The 18277-nt window shown below is 38.4% G+C and overlaps 1 protein-coding gene across 2 annotated transcripts in view; it reads right to left on the bottom strand.

Moving 5' to 3' along the window:
• Positions 1–18277, bottom strand: part of LOC122553479 (echinoderm microtubule-associated protein-like 5) — a 220286-nt gene that overhangs the window by 93125 nt on the left and 108884 nt on the right. For both annotated transcript variants that reach the window (XM_043697282.2, XM_043697284.2), the window contains exons 15-20: positions 16513–16618; positions 15420–15513; positions 13427–13527; positions 10190–10392; positions 8092–8203; positions 4202–4329 (exon numbers count right to left, since the gene is read on the bottom strand). In XM_043697282.2, coding sequence (XP_043553217.2) covers positions 4202–4329; positions 8092–8203; positions 10190–10392; positions 13427–13527; positions 15420–15513; positions 16513–16618 — 744 coding nt within the window. The remainder of the gene's footprint in view (positions 1–4201; positions 4330–8091; positions 8204–10189; positions 10393–13426; positions 13528–15419; positions 15514–16512; positions 16619–18277) is intronic.

Genomic DNA, 18277 nt, shown 5'->3' with positions numbered 1-18277 from the left:
ATAAACTCCTTATAAAACTCACCCAGGAGGCCACCATCCAGGAGCTTTCCCACTCTGAAGTTGCCTAGCTGCCTCCTATATTTCCTGAATATCAAGGGGGCATTAAGGAGAGAGGCCTGTTCCAGGGTTGCCCTGGGGAGGTCCAGGCCCTTAAAAAAGGCTTCCATCTTGGTTCTCCTATCCTCGCACCTTCAGACCAATACAATTCAGGGAATCCAATTCCGAAAAGCATAATTAACTCCAATAGTGAATTGGGGAGCATGCCTTTACCTAGACAGATACACTAAATACTTCCCTGGCCTATCCCCATACTCGAACAGCCTTTGTCTAGCAAAAGCAAGTTCTTTCTTTGCGGTTTGTCTAAGTATTGAATTCAAGGCAACCTGAAGGGCTGTGATCTGCTGTAACTTGGCTATCAAAGGCCTCACAAAATGTGCCAGCTCAGCAGCTTTCAGCCGCATCTCAAGTAGATGCTGTTGTTCCTCCTACTGACATTTCTGGCTAGCCAAATAGGAAATAGCTAATCCCCTAGCAAAGGCCTTAGCAGTCTCCCACAGCATAGACAGGCTACTAGCCATGCCTGAGTTGATAGTCAAGAACCCCGAAACCCACAAATTTGGAATCCTTAAGGAGAAAAGGATCCAGATGCCAGTGCCACAAACCTAGCCCCTCACTCTTGGCCTTAACCTCCAAATATACTGCCGCATGATCAGAGATAGCTATGTTTCCAATTTTACAAACCATAAATCGAATCCAGAAGGGTCAAGGGGGCCAAAAATAGGTCAATCCGCATGTGACATTTGTGTGTTTGAAAAGAAGGTGAAATCCCAGCAGGTAGGGTGAAGCTATCTCCAAATATCCACCAGCCCCAACTCCTCACATAAGTCACTCATCTGCTTGGCTTGCAAAGAAATAGTTGGTGGCCTACTAGGCATCCTGTCCACTGTCAGATCCAAAAGGCAATTAAAATCCCCCCCTATAATAATGTGCCGTGTTCCAAAAGCACTCAACTTAGAAAAGGCAATAATTAAAAATTTGAGGGGATGTGCCGGAGGGCAGTAGACATTTAAAATGCCATATTCCTCCCCATGTATCAGGGCCTTAACTATCACAAACCACCCCTGCTCATCTTTCACCTGCTCTAATAACGTGAACGGAAGATTTTTCTGGATAAATACAGCCACTTCGCTACTTTTAGTAGTTAAGGATGAAAAGAATACCTGGTCATAACCCCCCTGTTGTAACCTCAGGTGTTCCCCATCATCAAGATGGGATTCCTGCAACAGGGTGATATCAACCCTTTCTCTCTTAAGGCTAGAAAGCACTTTTTTCCTTTTAACAGGTGAATGACTTCCCTTGATGTTCTAGGTGCACCATTTAACAAGACACAGCCATATCCCCTTTCAGAGACCCTTGAACCCCCGGGAGAGCAACCTGCTTGCAAAGTGCTGAGCGCAAGTAAATGTCGACTCATAGAGTCGCAGAATTGTGTATACAAAAACTACTCTATCATAACTACAAACAACTATTGCAACCAAAAAGATACAAAGAAAACTAACATAAAACCTTGAAAGAGAGACTCTCCCCCCTGCTCATAGGGGGCACTCGCCCTACCCATTCCCTCCTGCATAGCTCTTCAGGCCCGGACTGTGCCCCATCCTTAGGCAAAAAGAAGTCAATAAACAAGGAGATGATCCTCAAGGCAACAAAAGAAGACAGTCAGGATAAGCACTCCACCTGGTTCCATGTCACCCCTATTTGTGACTAAAAGAGAAAAAGATGAAAAAAGGGGAAAACAACAAAGGGCACCCGCAAAATTTCCTATGATAAAATCCAGTTATAAAAATATGATAGGAACAGCATATTCCAAGATTTTTGTTTTTTTTTTAAAATAATTATTAAAGAAAGAGAAAAAAGGGAAAAGGAAAGACACAGGGAAAGAAGGAAAAGAGGACAAACATTAACTGTATTCTTCAGACCAATTGATCTATTTTAAAGTGTTTACAAAGGCTTTGGCTTTATCTGCCGAGTCAAACATATAAACCGAGTCCTCGTGGCTGAAGCGGAGCACTGCGGGGTACCTCATGGAGTACTGGATGCCCAGATTCCTGAGCCTCTTTTTAACTTTAAAGGATTCTTCTTTCGAAGTACAGCAGCTGAGAAATCCTGGGAAAACCTGATTTTTGACCCCTTATGCAGCAGTGCCTGTGGATGTTTCCCCAGTGATCTGGAGGCTTCTATCACTCTTTGCTGGTTCCTATATGTGAGGAAGTGCAATAGGACCGGACTGGGGTGCTGTACAGGTCCAGTCCTGCGCACCGCCACCCGATAGGCCCCTTCAATGTGCAGCCATCCAGATTCAATTTGAAGGCCCAGGAACTGCAGCTGCCAGTTTTCAAAGAAGCTGACTGGCTGCCCTTTACCCTCCAGAAGCCCGACAATCTGAAGATTCGTCCTCTGACCTCGATTTTCAAGATTGTCAACCTAACCTTGCAAGGCCCGCACTACCTGCTCCAGTACCTGGATCCAACCAGACGATCAGCATTTCCGAGGCCTTGGTTCGACCCTCCACCTCCTCCATCCACTCCCCAAGGCCCTGGAGCACCCGTTAATGCTTCTGCTGTGGCCTCTAGCATGCCCAATGCTGCAGGGGTGTGTCCTCCTTGCTGCTGTTTGCTCGCTCCTTTTCCTTTTGGCATCCTTCCCACTCCAAATTGTCAACAAATATGTGTTCTTCAAGTTTCTAAATTAACAATTCCTCCATATAAGTTGGCCAGGGATGGTAAAAAATACCAATATGCCTTGGCTGTTAGGCAGAGCGTCCATGTCAGTTCTACTGAACCACCGCCATCTTGCCGAGTCCCACGTAGACAAATTTCTAAATGGGAAAAGGCTTCAGAATTCTGAAGCTCAAAGGCACATTTAAGTCGTAATTCACTAATCACTTAAGATTAAGATGCAGGTTCAGTTGCGTGTTAGGAAGGCAAATACAATCTTAGCATTCATTTCAAGAGAGCTAGAATACAAGAGCAGAGATGTACTGCTGAAGCTGTATAAACCTCTGGTCAGACCGCATTTGGAAAATTGTGAGCAGTGTTGGGCCCCATATCTAAGGAAGGATGTGCTGGCATTGGAGGAGTCCAGAGGACGCTTTCAAGAATGATCCCGGCAATGAAGAGCTTGTCACATTAGGAGTGATTGAGCACTCTGGGTCTATACTTAATGGAGTTGAGAAGGTTGAGGGGGATCTGATTGTAACTTACAGAATACCAAGAGTCTGGGTAGAAGGAATGTGGAGATGATGTTATCACTAGGAGACTAGAACCTGACAGCATAGCTTCAGAGTGAAGGGATAACATTTTATAACTGGGATGAGGAGGAATTTCTTCAGCCAGAGGGTGGTGAATCTCTGAAACTCATTGCTGTGGAGTTCATTGAGTTTATTTGAGAGAGAGATAGATAGGTTGTTGATTAGTAAAGGGATCAAGAGTTACATAGGGAAGGCGGGAGAATGGGGTTGAGAAAAACATCAGCATGATTGAATGGTGGAACAGACTCATTTGGATGAATGGCCTAATTCTGCTCCTATATCTTAAAGTCTAACGTGTAGATCAGAGATATCCAATAAACGTGAAGCACAGAAACAAAGGATTACTGTTTGATCTTTGGCCATGCTGCATGACGTGTCATTCTTCTTTAAAGCTATTTTGCAACTCAGAAGGAACAAGGGCTTGCCTACTCATCTGGTACTGAAAACAAGGTAAATAGTAAGGTAAATTTTTTGTGCTCATTTATAAGACACAGAAATAGATTGAAACATGCTCAGTACCTCAGAGAGGAAAGGCAGGCCTAGTTTAACTTGAATCCAGGGAAATGAAAGCTTTTTTGAGATTGGCAAGATGACGATACAATTGAGCAGAGTCAATTTCTGATTTTGCCAAGAGCTAACATAAAGAGAGGTAGCTGAGCATTTGGGAGTTTAATTATTACCTTAACAACAAGATTTAAAGAAAGTTAAAATAAATACAAAATGGTCTCTCAAAAGTTAAAATCATAATCATTGTTCTGTTTACTTCTAGGAAAAGCACAGATAATCATCAATAGATGCACTTGAATAAAATAGTCTCCGGATTAATTGACAAACAAATAAGCAAAAAATCAGATTTACCAAAAGGTACATAACAGTTGTTAGAAGTGATACCTGAACCAGTAGGGTAATGGGACCACTTTTTTCAATTTCTAATATTTCCCCATTCTTTGTACCCACTAATATATGACCATGGCCTAATGTTATGGCACGAATGGAAGGGTTGTCTTCCAGCAACAGACCTAAAACATAAATGAGAAATCATTAATTCAAACATATGATTTAACTCTGCCACAACAATAATCATATTGCTAGACTAATTAATACAAGTTATGCAATTATCATCATGCAATTTCATTGCTTAGCAACACTGCAGAAAATCATCAATATATTACGTTGCTTGGAAATCAACTTGTTGCAGGTAAACTTGTGATAGACAATTGACTATGGCTATGATCCCTTTAGCCCTAAGAATTATATCTATTTCATTCTTGAAAAAATCCAATGTTTTGGCCTTAACTATATTCAGTAGAAGAAAATTTACAAGCTCACCCTTTAATGGGTGAAGAAATTTCTCCTTATCTCAGTCTTAAATGAGTTATCACGTATCATTGAATTGTGACCTCTGGTTCTGGACTACCCAACCATCTGAACATCCTATCTTAAAATTACCCTGGCTAGTCCTATTATAATTTTTTTTTAGGTTTCTTTGAGACTCCCACCTTCATTCTTCTTAACTCGAGTAAATATAGTAACCAATCTGTTCTTCATACGTCTATCCTGCCATCCCAGGAATCAGTGCAACAAAGGTTTCACAGGCTACTTCCATAAACAGAACATCCTTCCTCAGGCAAGGAAACTAAAACTCCAGATCTGGTCTCACTAAAGCCCTGAACAATTGGAGAAAGACATCCCTGCTCCTATATTTGAATCCTCTCACTAGGAAGACCAACGTATCGTTGGCCTTCTTCGTCTCCTGTAACAGGTGAACAAGGACACTCCGATCTCATTGTACCCCCCTTTTCCAATCTATCACCATTCAGATGATAATCTACCTTCCTGTTTTTGCTACCAAGTGTATAACTTCACATTTGTCCCCATTATATTTCACATGCCAATAATTTGCCCACTCACTCAACTTATTCAAATCACTCTGAATCATCTCTGCATACTCCTCGCAGCTCAGCCTTCCACCCAGCTTTGTGTCACCTGAAAACTTGAAGATGTTACATTTAGTTCTCTCATTTAAATCATTTAGGGCCTTAGTGAATAGCTGGGGTCCAATTATAGCCGGTTCTGATATAGCGCGCATCTCTTCAAAACACATTGGCTTTAACGTGATTTAAGAATTTAGACCATTATTTGCAGAATGTGAACTTTTCTCGTGTTTTGGCTATAACATGATTCTGGCCCCATTAGTTTAAATGGCATGGCTATTGCGTGCTTGTCTCATAATGGAAGATTGTACGAGAACAGAACTATCATGCTATATCAGAATTGAATGTACTGATCACTGCAGTATCCAAACTGTTACAGCCTACCACTTGGAAAAAGACATTTTCATTCCTACTCTTTGTTTCCTGTTTCTTGCACTCAGGCCAATTCACGAGAAATAACAAAGCAAAGGGGTAAAATCATTTTTACTCAGAGGAGAATGCTGATTAGTTCATTGGCATTGTCATGGAGAATGAACCAGTTATATGACAACTGAAAGTTAATTGCCAAACTTCATTTAAACTTTAAACCAGGCTGATGACACTGGTTGGTCAAGGCATCACTTGAGAAAAGCTATCATTTATTTTATTGAGTTGAAACAGCATTTTGTCTTTCTGTGGAATAATGGCTACACAAACAGATCTAATGCCTTCACCTTTAGTTGTGAAAAAGCCCAGTCTATCTCAATTACCCCAGTAGGGCAGATGTCTCAAAGCAACAGGTGAAATTGTTTCACACCATTACTATGTAATAGGAACATGGAGTGGTGCCCACCACTAACAGGATGCTGTGGTCAAGTCAAACATGTTCGGCCTATCACAAATAAATAATGTGGTATATGAATTTTAGAGCTGGTGTGATGCAAAGTATTACATTGCACTACCCAAAAAGTGACAGATTGTATCTAAGAGCATCTCCCTTCAGTTGTTCTTAAGGTACTAACCATACCCAACCATCTTACTCTTGCAAAACTCAAAACAGAGTGTCCAACATTAGATGTGATTCAGCAATTTGATAAATAATACCAAGAGTATACAGAGTTACATTGGCAACCAATTTAGTATTGTCAGTTGTGCTTGCAATCTAGCTCATCTGTGTATACTAAAGCTATGTATATATGCAGATTGAAAGAAGGTACACACATGCTGTGTCTGATTACAGAACAAATAGGTAAGAGTCATTATCTGGTTCATTTCTCAGGGAAATGCCTTCATCAGAGTTAAACTATTTGGTTTAAATTTAAATGAAGCTTGGCAGTTAACTATCACCCATCATTAACTGATACATTTTCTATGGAAAAATTTCTACCAATAGAACTCTCTTTTCAAACAATAAAAAGATTGATTTCTCCTTACTTTGGTATTTCTCATGAACTGCGCTGTAAACTATAGGAAGAAAATCTTTGACAAATGTGTCTTTTTGAAGTAATGTTCTAATTTTGTATTAGTAATCTAGTATAAATAATGTAAAGCTATATTGGATGAAGGTAAATTTGGAAGGGCTGGATATAAGTAGTCAGACTACAATTGGAATTAATGGCAATACTGAGGAAAGAGGCTATTGAATTTTCCAAGACGAATTGGCAATAAGCAGAAAAGATAGGTGTTGAACCAGAACTGATTAGAAAAATAGAGTTCACCTGAGAAAATTATTCTTTAGCAGAAAATAAATTCTATAAGATAGGAGTGGGGAAAGAGTCACAGTCAGTAAACATCAGTGCTTAGAAAAGTAAAGGCAAAGAAAAAGAAGTATTAGGGATAAGAGGAATGACCAGCTGAGCATCAAAATAAGTCAGTAAGAATCATGGCAGGATGTTTCACAAAACAGTAAGCTGAAGATTAGGCAATAGGGAAAGAACTGGATTGGAAGTTTAAGGAGAGGAAGAAGAGTGGAGAAGTTCAAAGACTTGGGTTGAGGATGTTAAACAACACCATTTGTGTTGGGAGGTTTGCAACTTCTCATGAATTTTAACAAAGCCTTCTGACTACAAGTGTTTTGCATGATCATGATTATAGAGTGGGGGTGGGTCTGGATTAGATGCTCTTCGGAAGATTGGTGTGGTCTTGATGGGCCAAAAAGTTTGCTTACACACGATAGGAATTCTATGATTCTAACATCACCACCTGCACATTCCCCTCCAAGCCCCTCCCCTCCACTCACCTTCCTGACTTGGAAATATATTGCCATCCCTTCACCATCCCTGGTCAAAATCCTAGAATTCCCTCTTGGCGTTGCGGGTTGACCTACAGCACATCAACTGCTGTAGGTTCAAGGGCAGAGCTCACCACCATCTTTTCAAGGGCAACTAGGGACAGGCAAAATATACTGTCTAGCTAACAATATCTACTTTCCATATCCATGAGTGAATAAATAAAGATTGGTAGTATAGTTTTTGGACAAAGCTTACGATTATGCACAAGCATTTGAGGAATACAGAATACTGCACAACCAAATGGGACAAATTGCCTCCTCCTGTGCAATGCTGATTGCCTCTGAGTTCTGAGGCGCATCAATCTTTGTGACTGAACCATTTTGTTTTGACACCAGTCCCCATCTGTCTGAACCCAAAATCTCCAGTAATCTTAAGGCCCACCTCTAACAAATGACAGTCAGAGTCACAGCAAACTTAAGCAATTTAAAGTGGACTAGTATCCTAGTGGTGAACAAACTTTGACAACCAAAGCAGCAGGCAGGAAAGAAAAGGAATACCGCAGAGAGAGAAATACTGATATTGTAATTCGGCTCAGGAACAGATTGGATTACATGGCAGATTGTTGGTAAATGAGTACCTTTAGAGCCTGGAGCAAGTGCAGAACGTTTGATGCTATATGTTTTCAGACATCTCTCAAAACTATCATCCCAGAGGACAACAACACCATCTTTTCCACCAGTCACAAATCCCTGGAGAAAGAACAAACTCACATAAAAATTCTTTAAAACTCATTTTATCAAAATAACTCAAAATTATTACATTTTCTATTATAATAACTTGCGAGCACTGTTGGATTTATATATCACGCTTAGAAATATTATAAATGTAGCAGGACTGTGGAACCTGGTTCTGTAATTTTGTGTTTCTAAGATGTTTTTAGAATAGTCAGAAATAAGTTCTTCTAAGTAAGCCAATAGCCCTTTTAGAAGGGATACATTGGAACACCATGACCTGCAAGTTTCCTCCAATCCATTCACCATCCTGACTTGGATATATATTGCCTTTCCTTCCGTGTCGCTGTGTCAAAATCCTGGACCTTCCTCCCTAAGCACTTTGTGGGTCTACCTATAACACATGGACTTCAGAGGTTTAAGAAGGCAGCTCGCCGCTACCTTCTCTAGGGAAACTAGGGAAGTGCAACAAGCACTGACCCAGCCAGTGACACCCATATCCCACAAATGAATAAAAGAAATTCCACTTTTTAAAGTAGGTAACATAACTAACTCTATGTATTAAAATATGCACAAAGTATAAAAAGACGCAATCTTAAAATGGGAAGAAATAAAAAGAAATAAACTTGCAATCATTCAAAACCTCTCACATTATCCTAGACAATCTGATAAATGCTTAACTTTTGTTAAGGAATTAATGTTGCCAAATTTTGGGAGAACTCTCCTGCATGTCTTTAGAAAGGGCAACAAGATTTGTTATACTCATTTGAGAGAACAGAAAGGTTCTTACATTAAAGTCTCATTAGAAAGGTAGGTTTCAACATTTGCCTCAATAACAAGAGTACTATCACCAACGCACGCTTAACATCTAATAAACTTGTAACCCTATAATAGGTATAAAGTGGATTTTACTAATATGTCATTGGAACTGGATAGGCTAGATGTGGAAAGAAAGTTCCCAGTGTTGGGGAAGTTCAGAACAAGGGATCACAGGTTAAGAATAAGAGCTAAGCCATTCAGAACTGAGATAAGGAAGAATTTCTTCACTCAGAGTTGTGAACCTGTGGAATTTGCCTAAACAGCTTTCTGTGGGAGACAGTTTAGTAGATATACTGGATGTGGCCCTAGCACTAAAGGGATCAAGTGGACTGGGAAGAGGGCAGGAATGGGATACTGAGATTGCATGACCAGCCATGATTGTATTGAATGGTGGTGCAAGTTCAATGGGCCGAATGGCCTACTCCTGCACCTATTTTCTCTGTTTCTATATAATGGAGAAAAATTCTGAAAGCTCTTCACAAAAGCATAGTGACACACAAAATTTGATTCCAACAAAGGAAGTATGCATTAGGAAATGCTACTTTATCAATTCATGGGCTTATGAGATGGGTCTTGAAGGTGACAAGGAAATAAAATGGAGGAAATTCTAGAGTTGGGCATGAAACTATTTTTGGGAGGTAGAAAATGCACAAGAGTCTGAGTTAGAAAAATTCAGAGTTCTTGCAAAGTTTTGGGTTGCAAATTGATAGAGACAGAATGGGGTGATACCATGAAAGAATTTGAATACAAGGTTGAGTAATTTAAATTTAAAGCAATAGGGTTTAGCAAGAACAGAGGTGATATGTGAATTGGACTGTTGTGCAACAGCATATAAGCAAGTGAGTTTAGATGTGTGGGGATTTATGGAGGATGGTGGAGTGTCCAGGGTGAGGAAATTTTAGAAATTCAATTTAAAAGTGAAATCAGTCTTTTGTCATTCAGATGCTGATTTTAAATTAAGTTTTAAGTATCAAAAATAATGATAGCTTGCAAATACAAACAGAAAAGCTTAGAGGACCATAAAATGTTGGATCTTACATTACAATGCTAGTAGACATTGCCTTTTAAAATTATAACATTATAAAATTGGCTAAAAAGACACCCATGCTTATCAAAGCTTCATTTAAAAGTCCTCTTTCAATCTTCTATAGCTACTTATAATCAGAGGTTTTCCTTATTCCTTACCTTCTCCAGGGCGTGCATGCTGAAAACTGGTCCATCATGGGCTTTGATTCTCTTAATAATGAACATATCTTTCCATATATAGACATCACCCGTTGATGTTCCTGAGAAAACCATTTCATCTGTCCAACCATAGACTACACACATGATGGTTTCTATCTTTCTCAGGTTTCCAAAATAGCCTTTCCTTCCAGTCAGTCCTCCACCTTGTACAATAAATATATAAGTACAATTAGACATTTTTTATTTTAAGAATCTGCATTATAACTTTACCTAATCAACAATCAGGAAGTTGCTTCCAAATCTATTTGAAAAGTATTTACTTAAAAATCTGCTCATGTTTAGTACCTTACAATTTGAGGAATGGAGACTAATCTCACAAACCCAGTGCCAGATCATCTTAAATTAATCCTTGCCTCGACAAACTGAATACATCACAAGCTCCACCAGGAATTTATTCAATGAGCATTATACCTGATGCATGGGGCCCTCTTCTGGTACAGTGGTAGTGTCCCTATCCTTGAAGCAGGAAACCCGGTTTTGAGAACGAACCTGCTCCAGAGGTGTGTAATAGCATCTCTGAACAGGTTGTTTAGAAAAATAGATTTATTTTTTAAAAATTATTACTCATACATGTTTGTATCTGGGGTCAACAACTTGGAGATCTTAGAACAGGGAGCAGTTCATCACTCCATCTTATCAGAATGCAGGAATGGTTTGATTCCCTTTGAACATAAAGATCATGCACCAATGTTATGAAATAGCACACCATTTAAATAACCAAGTTCTTGTACTTTACACACACAATGGCAAATTCATAGAACCCCCTACAGTGTGGAAAGTAGCCATTTGGCCCATCAAGTCTACATCGGCCCTTTAAACAGCATCCCACCCTATCCCCATAATCCCGCATTTACCATGGCTATCCCACCTAGACTACATATCCCTAGATACTACAGGGCAACTTACCAAAGCCAATCCACTTAACCTGCACAACTTTGGACTGTGGGAAGAAATCAGAGAACATAGAGGAATCCCACATAGACACCAGGAGAATGTATAAGATCCACACAGCAGCCACCTGAGGGTGGAATTGAACTCAGGTCCCAGACATTGTGAGGTACCAGTGCTGACCACTAAGCCAGTGTGGCACCCATAAATTAATTTATGTGACTCATATATACACATTAAATGCATTGTAACATTTTAATCACTTTCTTCAAATTGGCGTTCTGGAAAAATGAGTTTATAGAAAACTGCTTTTTAATTATTTAGCCAAATTAGGAAGAAGCTGAAGAAACTGAAAAGGGTTTTTACATTTTTACATTAAATATGAATTGTGGCTCGTAAACATATGAATAAGCTGAAGCTCACTGACAGTAAGAAGATTCTGCTTGAACGCATAAATATACACATCAACATACTATGCCCACGAAAATAGACATATTTTACATGTTCCCTTAGATGTCATAAAAGGGATTATACATCTTGTACTTAAATTTACTTTTGAAATGGAGCAGTCAAACAAGCTCCATTTCCTTAATGTCCCACTTGTGAAATCAAAGTTCTTTACTACTGCCTGCTGCAAACCTTTGCTTACTGGTCTCTATTCACATAGTAGAATACCTATAATGCCATGCATTTAAAGATTGGCAACTTCAGAATTAGGGCCCAAGTCATTTGTTCACATGCAAGCTTGGTGTTGAAATAGTACGCATCAAAGCCATCTTGCAGGATAATAGCTACGATGATCAGACAATTTCTTGCTATATATATTGCATAAATTCATGAATTGGTCAACGACCATCACTACTGATCATGAAAAGAATGTCCAATCTATCTCAGATCACTCTGAAAGTGCAAATTATCACAAACGTTTGAGCAACAGGTGGAATTAGCTATTCATGCTGCTACTATACAGGAGTAACACCACTGTGGCGTTTTCCCCTTATGGAATGCTGTCATAAAGCCAAAATGCCTAATCACACAAATTAGCAATGCTGCATATGAATTTCAGTGCTGGTACGTTACTAAGAATGTACAGACCCCTGATCTTATCAAATAACACGTCTATTTGGTTATTTGCAACATGTAATGTTCTGGTAGTACAAATCAAACTGTGCTTGCAAAACTGAAAACACATTTTCCAACACTGATGTGGTTCTGCAACTGAACAATGTTTACTAAATAATCCAGTGTTGTTTAGTATTGCAGAATTTCAATATGACTGAAAAAAGCCACATTATGTCAAAGCTACTTGTCTGGCACTCATTAGGACAATTTGCAAGAAATAGTAAAGGAATAACAACATTTATATTGTTGTAGAAGAGATTTTTAATTGGTTGGCAAATGGACTATGATAGGTACAGGTACTGCCATGGCGAATGCGATAATTAACAATGACTGACAGTTACTTCCAAAGTTCTATTTAAATTCTTGGGAAAAAAAGGTTGAATTTAATTTCTCAGGACAATGCCTTGACCAATGAACTGGAGAATGGTCGTTGCCAATTTTGCTGCATTGAAATATGTTCAGTTTATGTATATGATCTTTCAGTCTTCAAAAAACAGGGTCCTGAGTATCCTTATTTGTAGCTTCCAGCACGTGCAAATGTGCCATACCAAAGGTCTCACCTGATACATTCTCCACGGTAATGCCTCAACCAATTGGAGACCATTTGTCAACCTGTTGTAAAGGAGAGGTACACAATCCTTGATCCAAAATTCTGAAATCCAAAAAGCTCCGAAATCCAAAATTTTATCGTGGAGTGTGGAGCATCATGTTAGTGTGTGATCAAGTGACCCGAGTCCACGCCCATTTGAACCATGTCACTCAGATGTGACGAGGCGGTGTGGCCAAGCACTGACAGGTGTCAATGGTGTCTCAGTGCTTGTACTATTCACGTGTGTCTACTGTTAGGTAATTTTTTTAATTTCACTGTGAAAATGTAATTTATTCTGAAATCCAAAAAATTCCAAATTCCAAAAACCTGGCCCCAAGGACTTCGGATAAAGAATTGTGTACCTGTATAAATGTTATTTTCCACTTTACAGTGTGATTACTGTGAATTGTCCTGGTGAGCCTGAAAATGAGCCTTTTTTTGAACAATACTCAAGTTCTATACTACCAAATAACTATTTCCTAAAATCTTGACAGTTAGAAAACCTGCAGTAAATACTATTTAAATCAAGCAAAGTAAAAAGGTTATAGATGTAAAAATAGCAGAATTGACTGTCCTACCTGCTCGCTGCCAGAACTTGATGTGTTTTATGCCAGCAGTAACCAACTTGTCTGGTATATAGGGATTCAGTTTGACAACAAAAATCTTCTCTGCACTTCCTCTAAAGAAACACATTTGACTTTTTACTTCATTGTGTTTTTTCACAAACAAATACATAGAAAATGATTAATGTTAACAAATGAAAATTCTAATATAGAATTCATTTACCATTGCAACAAAGTTAATTTAAGTATTTTGCTGCTGCTTACATAAATGGTAAACTCCAGTGCTACCTAAACACTGAACCAGGTATTCAAGTAGTTACTGTACACTTTAATTTTCTTAAGAATGAAATTCACTGACAGGTATGCAATAAATGTAGAACAGCCTGGAAAAGATAATGTCAAATCCAAAATGGTCAAATTCTAAAAGGGCTATAAACAGAAAACATGGTAATGTTCAGAAGACCAAGTAGCAACATTATACAGCAAAGCAGAATTAACATTTCATGCTGATGATTTTCTTTTGAATGGGAAAACTTTCCTAATGTAACAGGCTTTAAACAAGGACAAAAACAAGGTAGATGGGAGGGGGTGAAGAGTGAAAGTCTGTGATAGAGTAGAATAATGGTTGTAATTAACTGGAAAATGAGATGATAGCAACGTGACAAGTAAATTGACATCCAAAGAGTGTAAAGGAAGCATAAACAGCAAATTATCAGCAACACATGTCAATTTAAAAAGTGGTTTGGAATTGTTGGACTCGATTTTGAGTTCAGAAAGCTGTAAAAATGTCTAATTGAAAGACAAAATGTTGCTTCTCCAAAGGATAAGTGACTAGGAGTTCAGGAAGATATCTGTGTGCTGTACTGAAATGTTTCATAAAGCAGCTATGTTAATCTTCTGCTTTACTTTCACTCTGATTTCAGTCTCCTGCACTACACTAATAAAGTTCAATGTAAGCTTGAGAAACAGCAGTTCATCTTTCAAATTTGTCAGTTCTCAGCTTTCTGGAATATGTTTTTTAAAAATTCATTCATGGGATGAGGGCATCCCTGGATATTGCCCATCCCAGAGGGCAGTTAACAGTCAATCACATTGCTGTGGGTCTGCAGTGAATGTATGCCAGATTAGGCAGGAATGGCAGTTTCCTTCCGTAAAGGACATTAGTGAACCAGATGGAGTTTTCCAACAAACAGCAACAGATTCATGGTCATCATAAGACTCCAGATTTTTTATTGAATTCAAATTCCACCATCTGCCATGGAAGGTTTTGTCACCATATCCCCAGAACTTTACCTGGGTCTCTAGACAATAAGATTAGGCCGTGATAATACAAATAGGCCGTTGCCTTCCCGCATATGTTCAACAATTTCAGATCGTAACTTCTGCTCCTTTTTTTGTTTGATAGAAGCTGTTGATGATTTTACAATCCCCATTTATTCCTTCTCTGGACACATCTTTCATTTTTTTTCTTCTTCCATTGTCATTGCATTTTGCCTTGTGCTACCAAACTTCTGCCATTCAACATTTGCTTGTCACCCTATCTCATAGCTTCCAATTTGTTGTTCTTCCAACACAAACTGTAACCATTTCCTTGCCTCTCCACTTGCTTAAAAAACAGTTCTATCTACAAACCTTTCCAAACCTGACAAAATATCATTAACATAAAAGATGAATTCTGTATCTCTCTCATCAAATGCAGTCAGGCCAGCTGAGTATTTCTAACAATTTTGATTTCATTTCAGATTTCCAGCATCTGCAATATTTTATGTTTCTGAAAATATGAATTACCTTGCATTTTCATTTCAACTGTTTTAAATGAAATTCAACAAATTACAAATTATAAAAAGTATGACAGTGCATGAGTTAGAAACACAATAGATAAACTAATATGGTTTAAAGAGGTGACTGCTGTCAAGGTACATTACAAAGTTTGTCTAAAGATCCTGAAGTTAGTGTTTCACAGTTTTTTGAAGGAGATTCTGTATTAAATACAGAATGAAATACCGACCTTACTGAAGAAAGTTTTTCTCCCTTTTTCCAATCCCAGAGAACTATTGTATGATTTTCATCAAGCCCAACTGATGCCAAACGCTTTCCATCCGCTGAAATAAAGAAAACATTATATTTTTATCTTTTTCAAAATGATAATACTCTGAACATTCACAGCCAATGATTAAACTACTTTACTCTAACGTATACAACTCATAGCACCTTAGAAAGCTCATAGATCTATCTGCTACAATGGTGCAGTGAGAACTTACCAGAATCAAACATAGGTTTTGGAAGGTGTTGCCAAAATATCAATGAAAACTAATTAATGGGAAGGGTAATTCTTACTAATTAATTTGTAAGAAAGAAGTCAAGTAATAATGGGTTGCATTCTTGTTACTAAATATTTAAGGTGTTGTGGGATGACACTTCTCAATACGGCAACCATGCATTTTATATTAGAACAGCAGTCAACATTCAAGCAACAGCGCACAAGAACATGACTCATTGAAAATGACTAATTCTCTCAGTGAATGATGCAAAATGAGATTGATTAATCTTTGATCCACATTGTTAGAAGAGTTGAATTCTACAGTGAGACAATATCACCACTGTTTCAAACATCAGTGGAGGACACATTGATGCTTGCTGTTCTTATATTTTAACATTTGTCATTGGATTATTTCAATTTTCTGGTAGCAGGTGGAAAGGTGCATCAAGTGCTCTTTTTGATAGAGGTTTCACTTAATCTTTTGCAGAGAAATCATTTACATCGGGAGTAGAAGGAGAGAACTATTGACTACAATATCAGAAAAAAAATCTAGTGTTTTAATCACAGATAGGCAGAAGAATATTTGTCTCAACTGAAGATAGATCATCCAAAACAACTTGCTGTGGAATCATCTATATTGAATTACATCGAAATTACTACTTGGAAACAGGAAATGGGATAGTTAACTACTCCAGTTCCTGTTTGAGAACAAAGAGACTAACTCCAGGTTGGTTGTGAAGGAATTCGTAAGTTAACAACAAAAATCATTGAATATACAGATATGACTATAATTTTGTTTTATTACACAGCACAGATTACAATAAATAGTCTTCTCCTTTACCTGAAAAATCTACTGCACAAACCCCAAACTGATGATGTCCTTTCAAAATTGATAATGGCTTCAATAGTTCTGCATCCCAGATATGAATTGTAGAATCACGGCTCACCTAAACAGACAGGAAAGCAATGTTTACAGGTTTCTTTTGGTGTCAAATTCTTCATGTTATTCATGAAATGCTCAATTAGCAAAATTAGCATTGGATTTATTTTATGGACCAGACCAAACTCCCTCAAAATATGTCAAGGAGATAGCCTAGTCCTTAACTTTTATTTTATTTAAAGGCAACTGAAAAGCACTTTGTTCCAGATAGGATTTGATTGGTCCACAACTAGGTTGATCATAAAAATAGGTATGGTAGCATCCCATAAACACACACCTGGCAAAGGCAAATTCAGCACAATAGATTATTCTCACGTGCTATCTCCTCTCCACTCCAGATGAAAGGAACATTGAAAGAAACAACAAACAAACAATCTAGCAGCAGAGACAGAACTCAAGCTTTGTGTTGCAGCAGTGAAAGAGCTGAATCTAGCAGCTTCAACAACCAACTCCAAACCCCAACTGAAAGCAAAACTAAAACCCTGGATCAGTGTGAGCCTGACTCCCTCATTCATGCTTCTTTTGCCTTACTTAAAAAAAACACTTAGCTCAAAGCTGTTGAGCATTTGCTTCTTTTACAGACATATTGTCACCATGGTGTCAACAAGGAGAAAGTGAGGACTGCAGATGCTGGGGATCAGAGCTTAAAAATGTGTTGCTGGAAAAGCGCAGCAAGTCAGGCAGCATCAAAGGAGCAGGAGAATCGATGTTTCGGGCACATGCACAGATTTGAGCAGAATTCACCAATGAGGAATATGAAGCATAAGCCCGAAACGTCGATTCTCCTGCTCCTTTGATGCTGCCTGACTTGCTGCGCTTTTCCAGCAACACATTTTTAAACCATGGTGTCAACAACCCTCTTCAAGAGAAACAGGACAGACACATTAAGTAATACTGTGTACTTAAATGCACAGTATCATCACACTTAGCAGACAACAATTGCTTATTCAGAGGAAATTTCACAAAGAAACAATTATTAGTCTTCATCTGCAGGAATATAGACATAGGAGTTTTCTTTTAAAGGAAGCATTTCTCTCCTATTTCTCCAGAAAGTTCAATTCATGTTGACGGTTATTTCAGTCACCTCATTTTTTTGTAACTGTTATATAATCAGAGACAATTAATTTCACCAGTTTATACAAACAGGGAATGCAGTACAGCTGGTCTGCAGTTTGTTCACATGCACAGATTTGAGCAGAATTCACCAATGAGGAATATGAAGCAGAAACACTATTTATTTCTTACTCAGAATTGATAAGGTGGAGGAGACCATCATTTGGCCTGTTCTGTCTACACTAGATCTCTGAGCATTTTGACTTATTGCCAATCTCCTGTCTTTTCTCAATAACCCTGGAAAATGGACAGTATCTTCTTGAATGCTTTAAAATGAACCTGCTTCTATCACACTAATGGGCAGTACAGTCCATCCCGAAGTACTTGCCGTGAGAAAAAGCCTTTTCTTACCTCCCATTTACTGATATTGAGAAACATCTTAAAACTGTGAGCTTTGGTGGTCAAGCTGTTTACAAGTGCTAAATGTTCCCATCTACTCTTTCCAGGCCTGTGATGATTTTGAAAACTTCTATCAAATCTCTCCTTAACATTCCCGTCTCAAAAGGAAAACAATCCCAACTTTTCCAATTTATTCTTTTAGTTGAAGTTTCCC

The sequence above is a fragment of the Chiloscyllium plagiosum genome, unplaced genomic scaffold, assembly GCF_037043375.1.
Source record: "Chiloscyllium plagiosum isolate Xiang-an unplaced genomic scaffold, Cpla_swu_hap1 HiC_scaffold_8, whole genome shotgun sequence".
Lineage (NCBI taxonomy): Eukaryota > Metazoa > Chordata > Chondrichthyes > Orectolobiformes > Hemiscylliidae > Chiloscyllium > Chiloscyllium plagiosum.
This window is presented reverse-complemented; position numbering and strand designations above follow the sequence as displayed.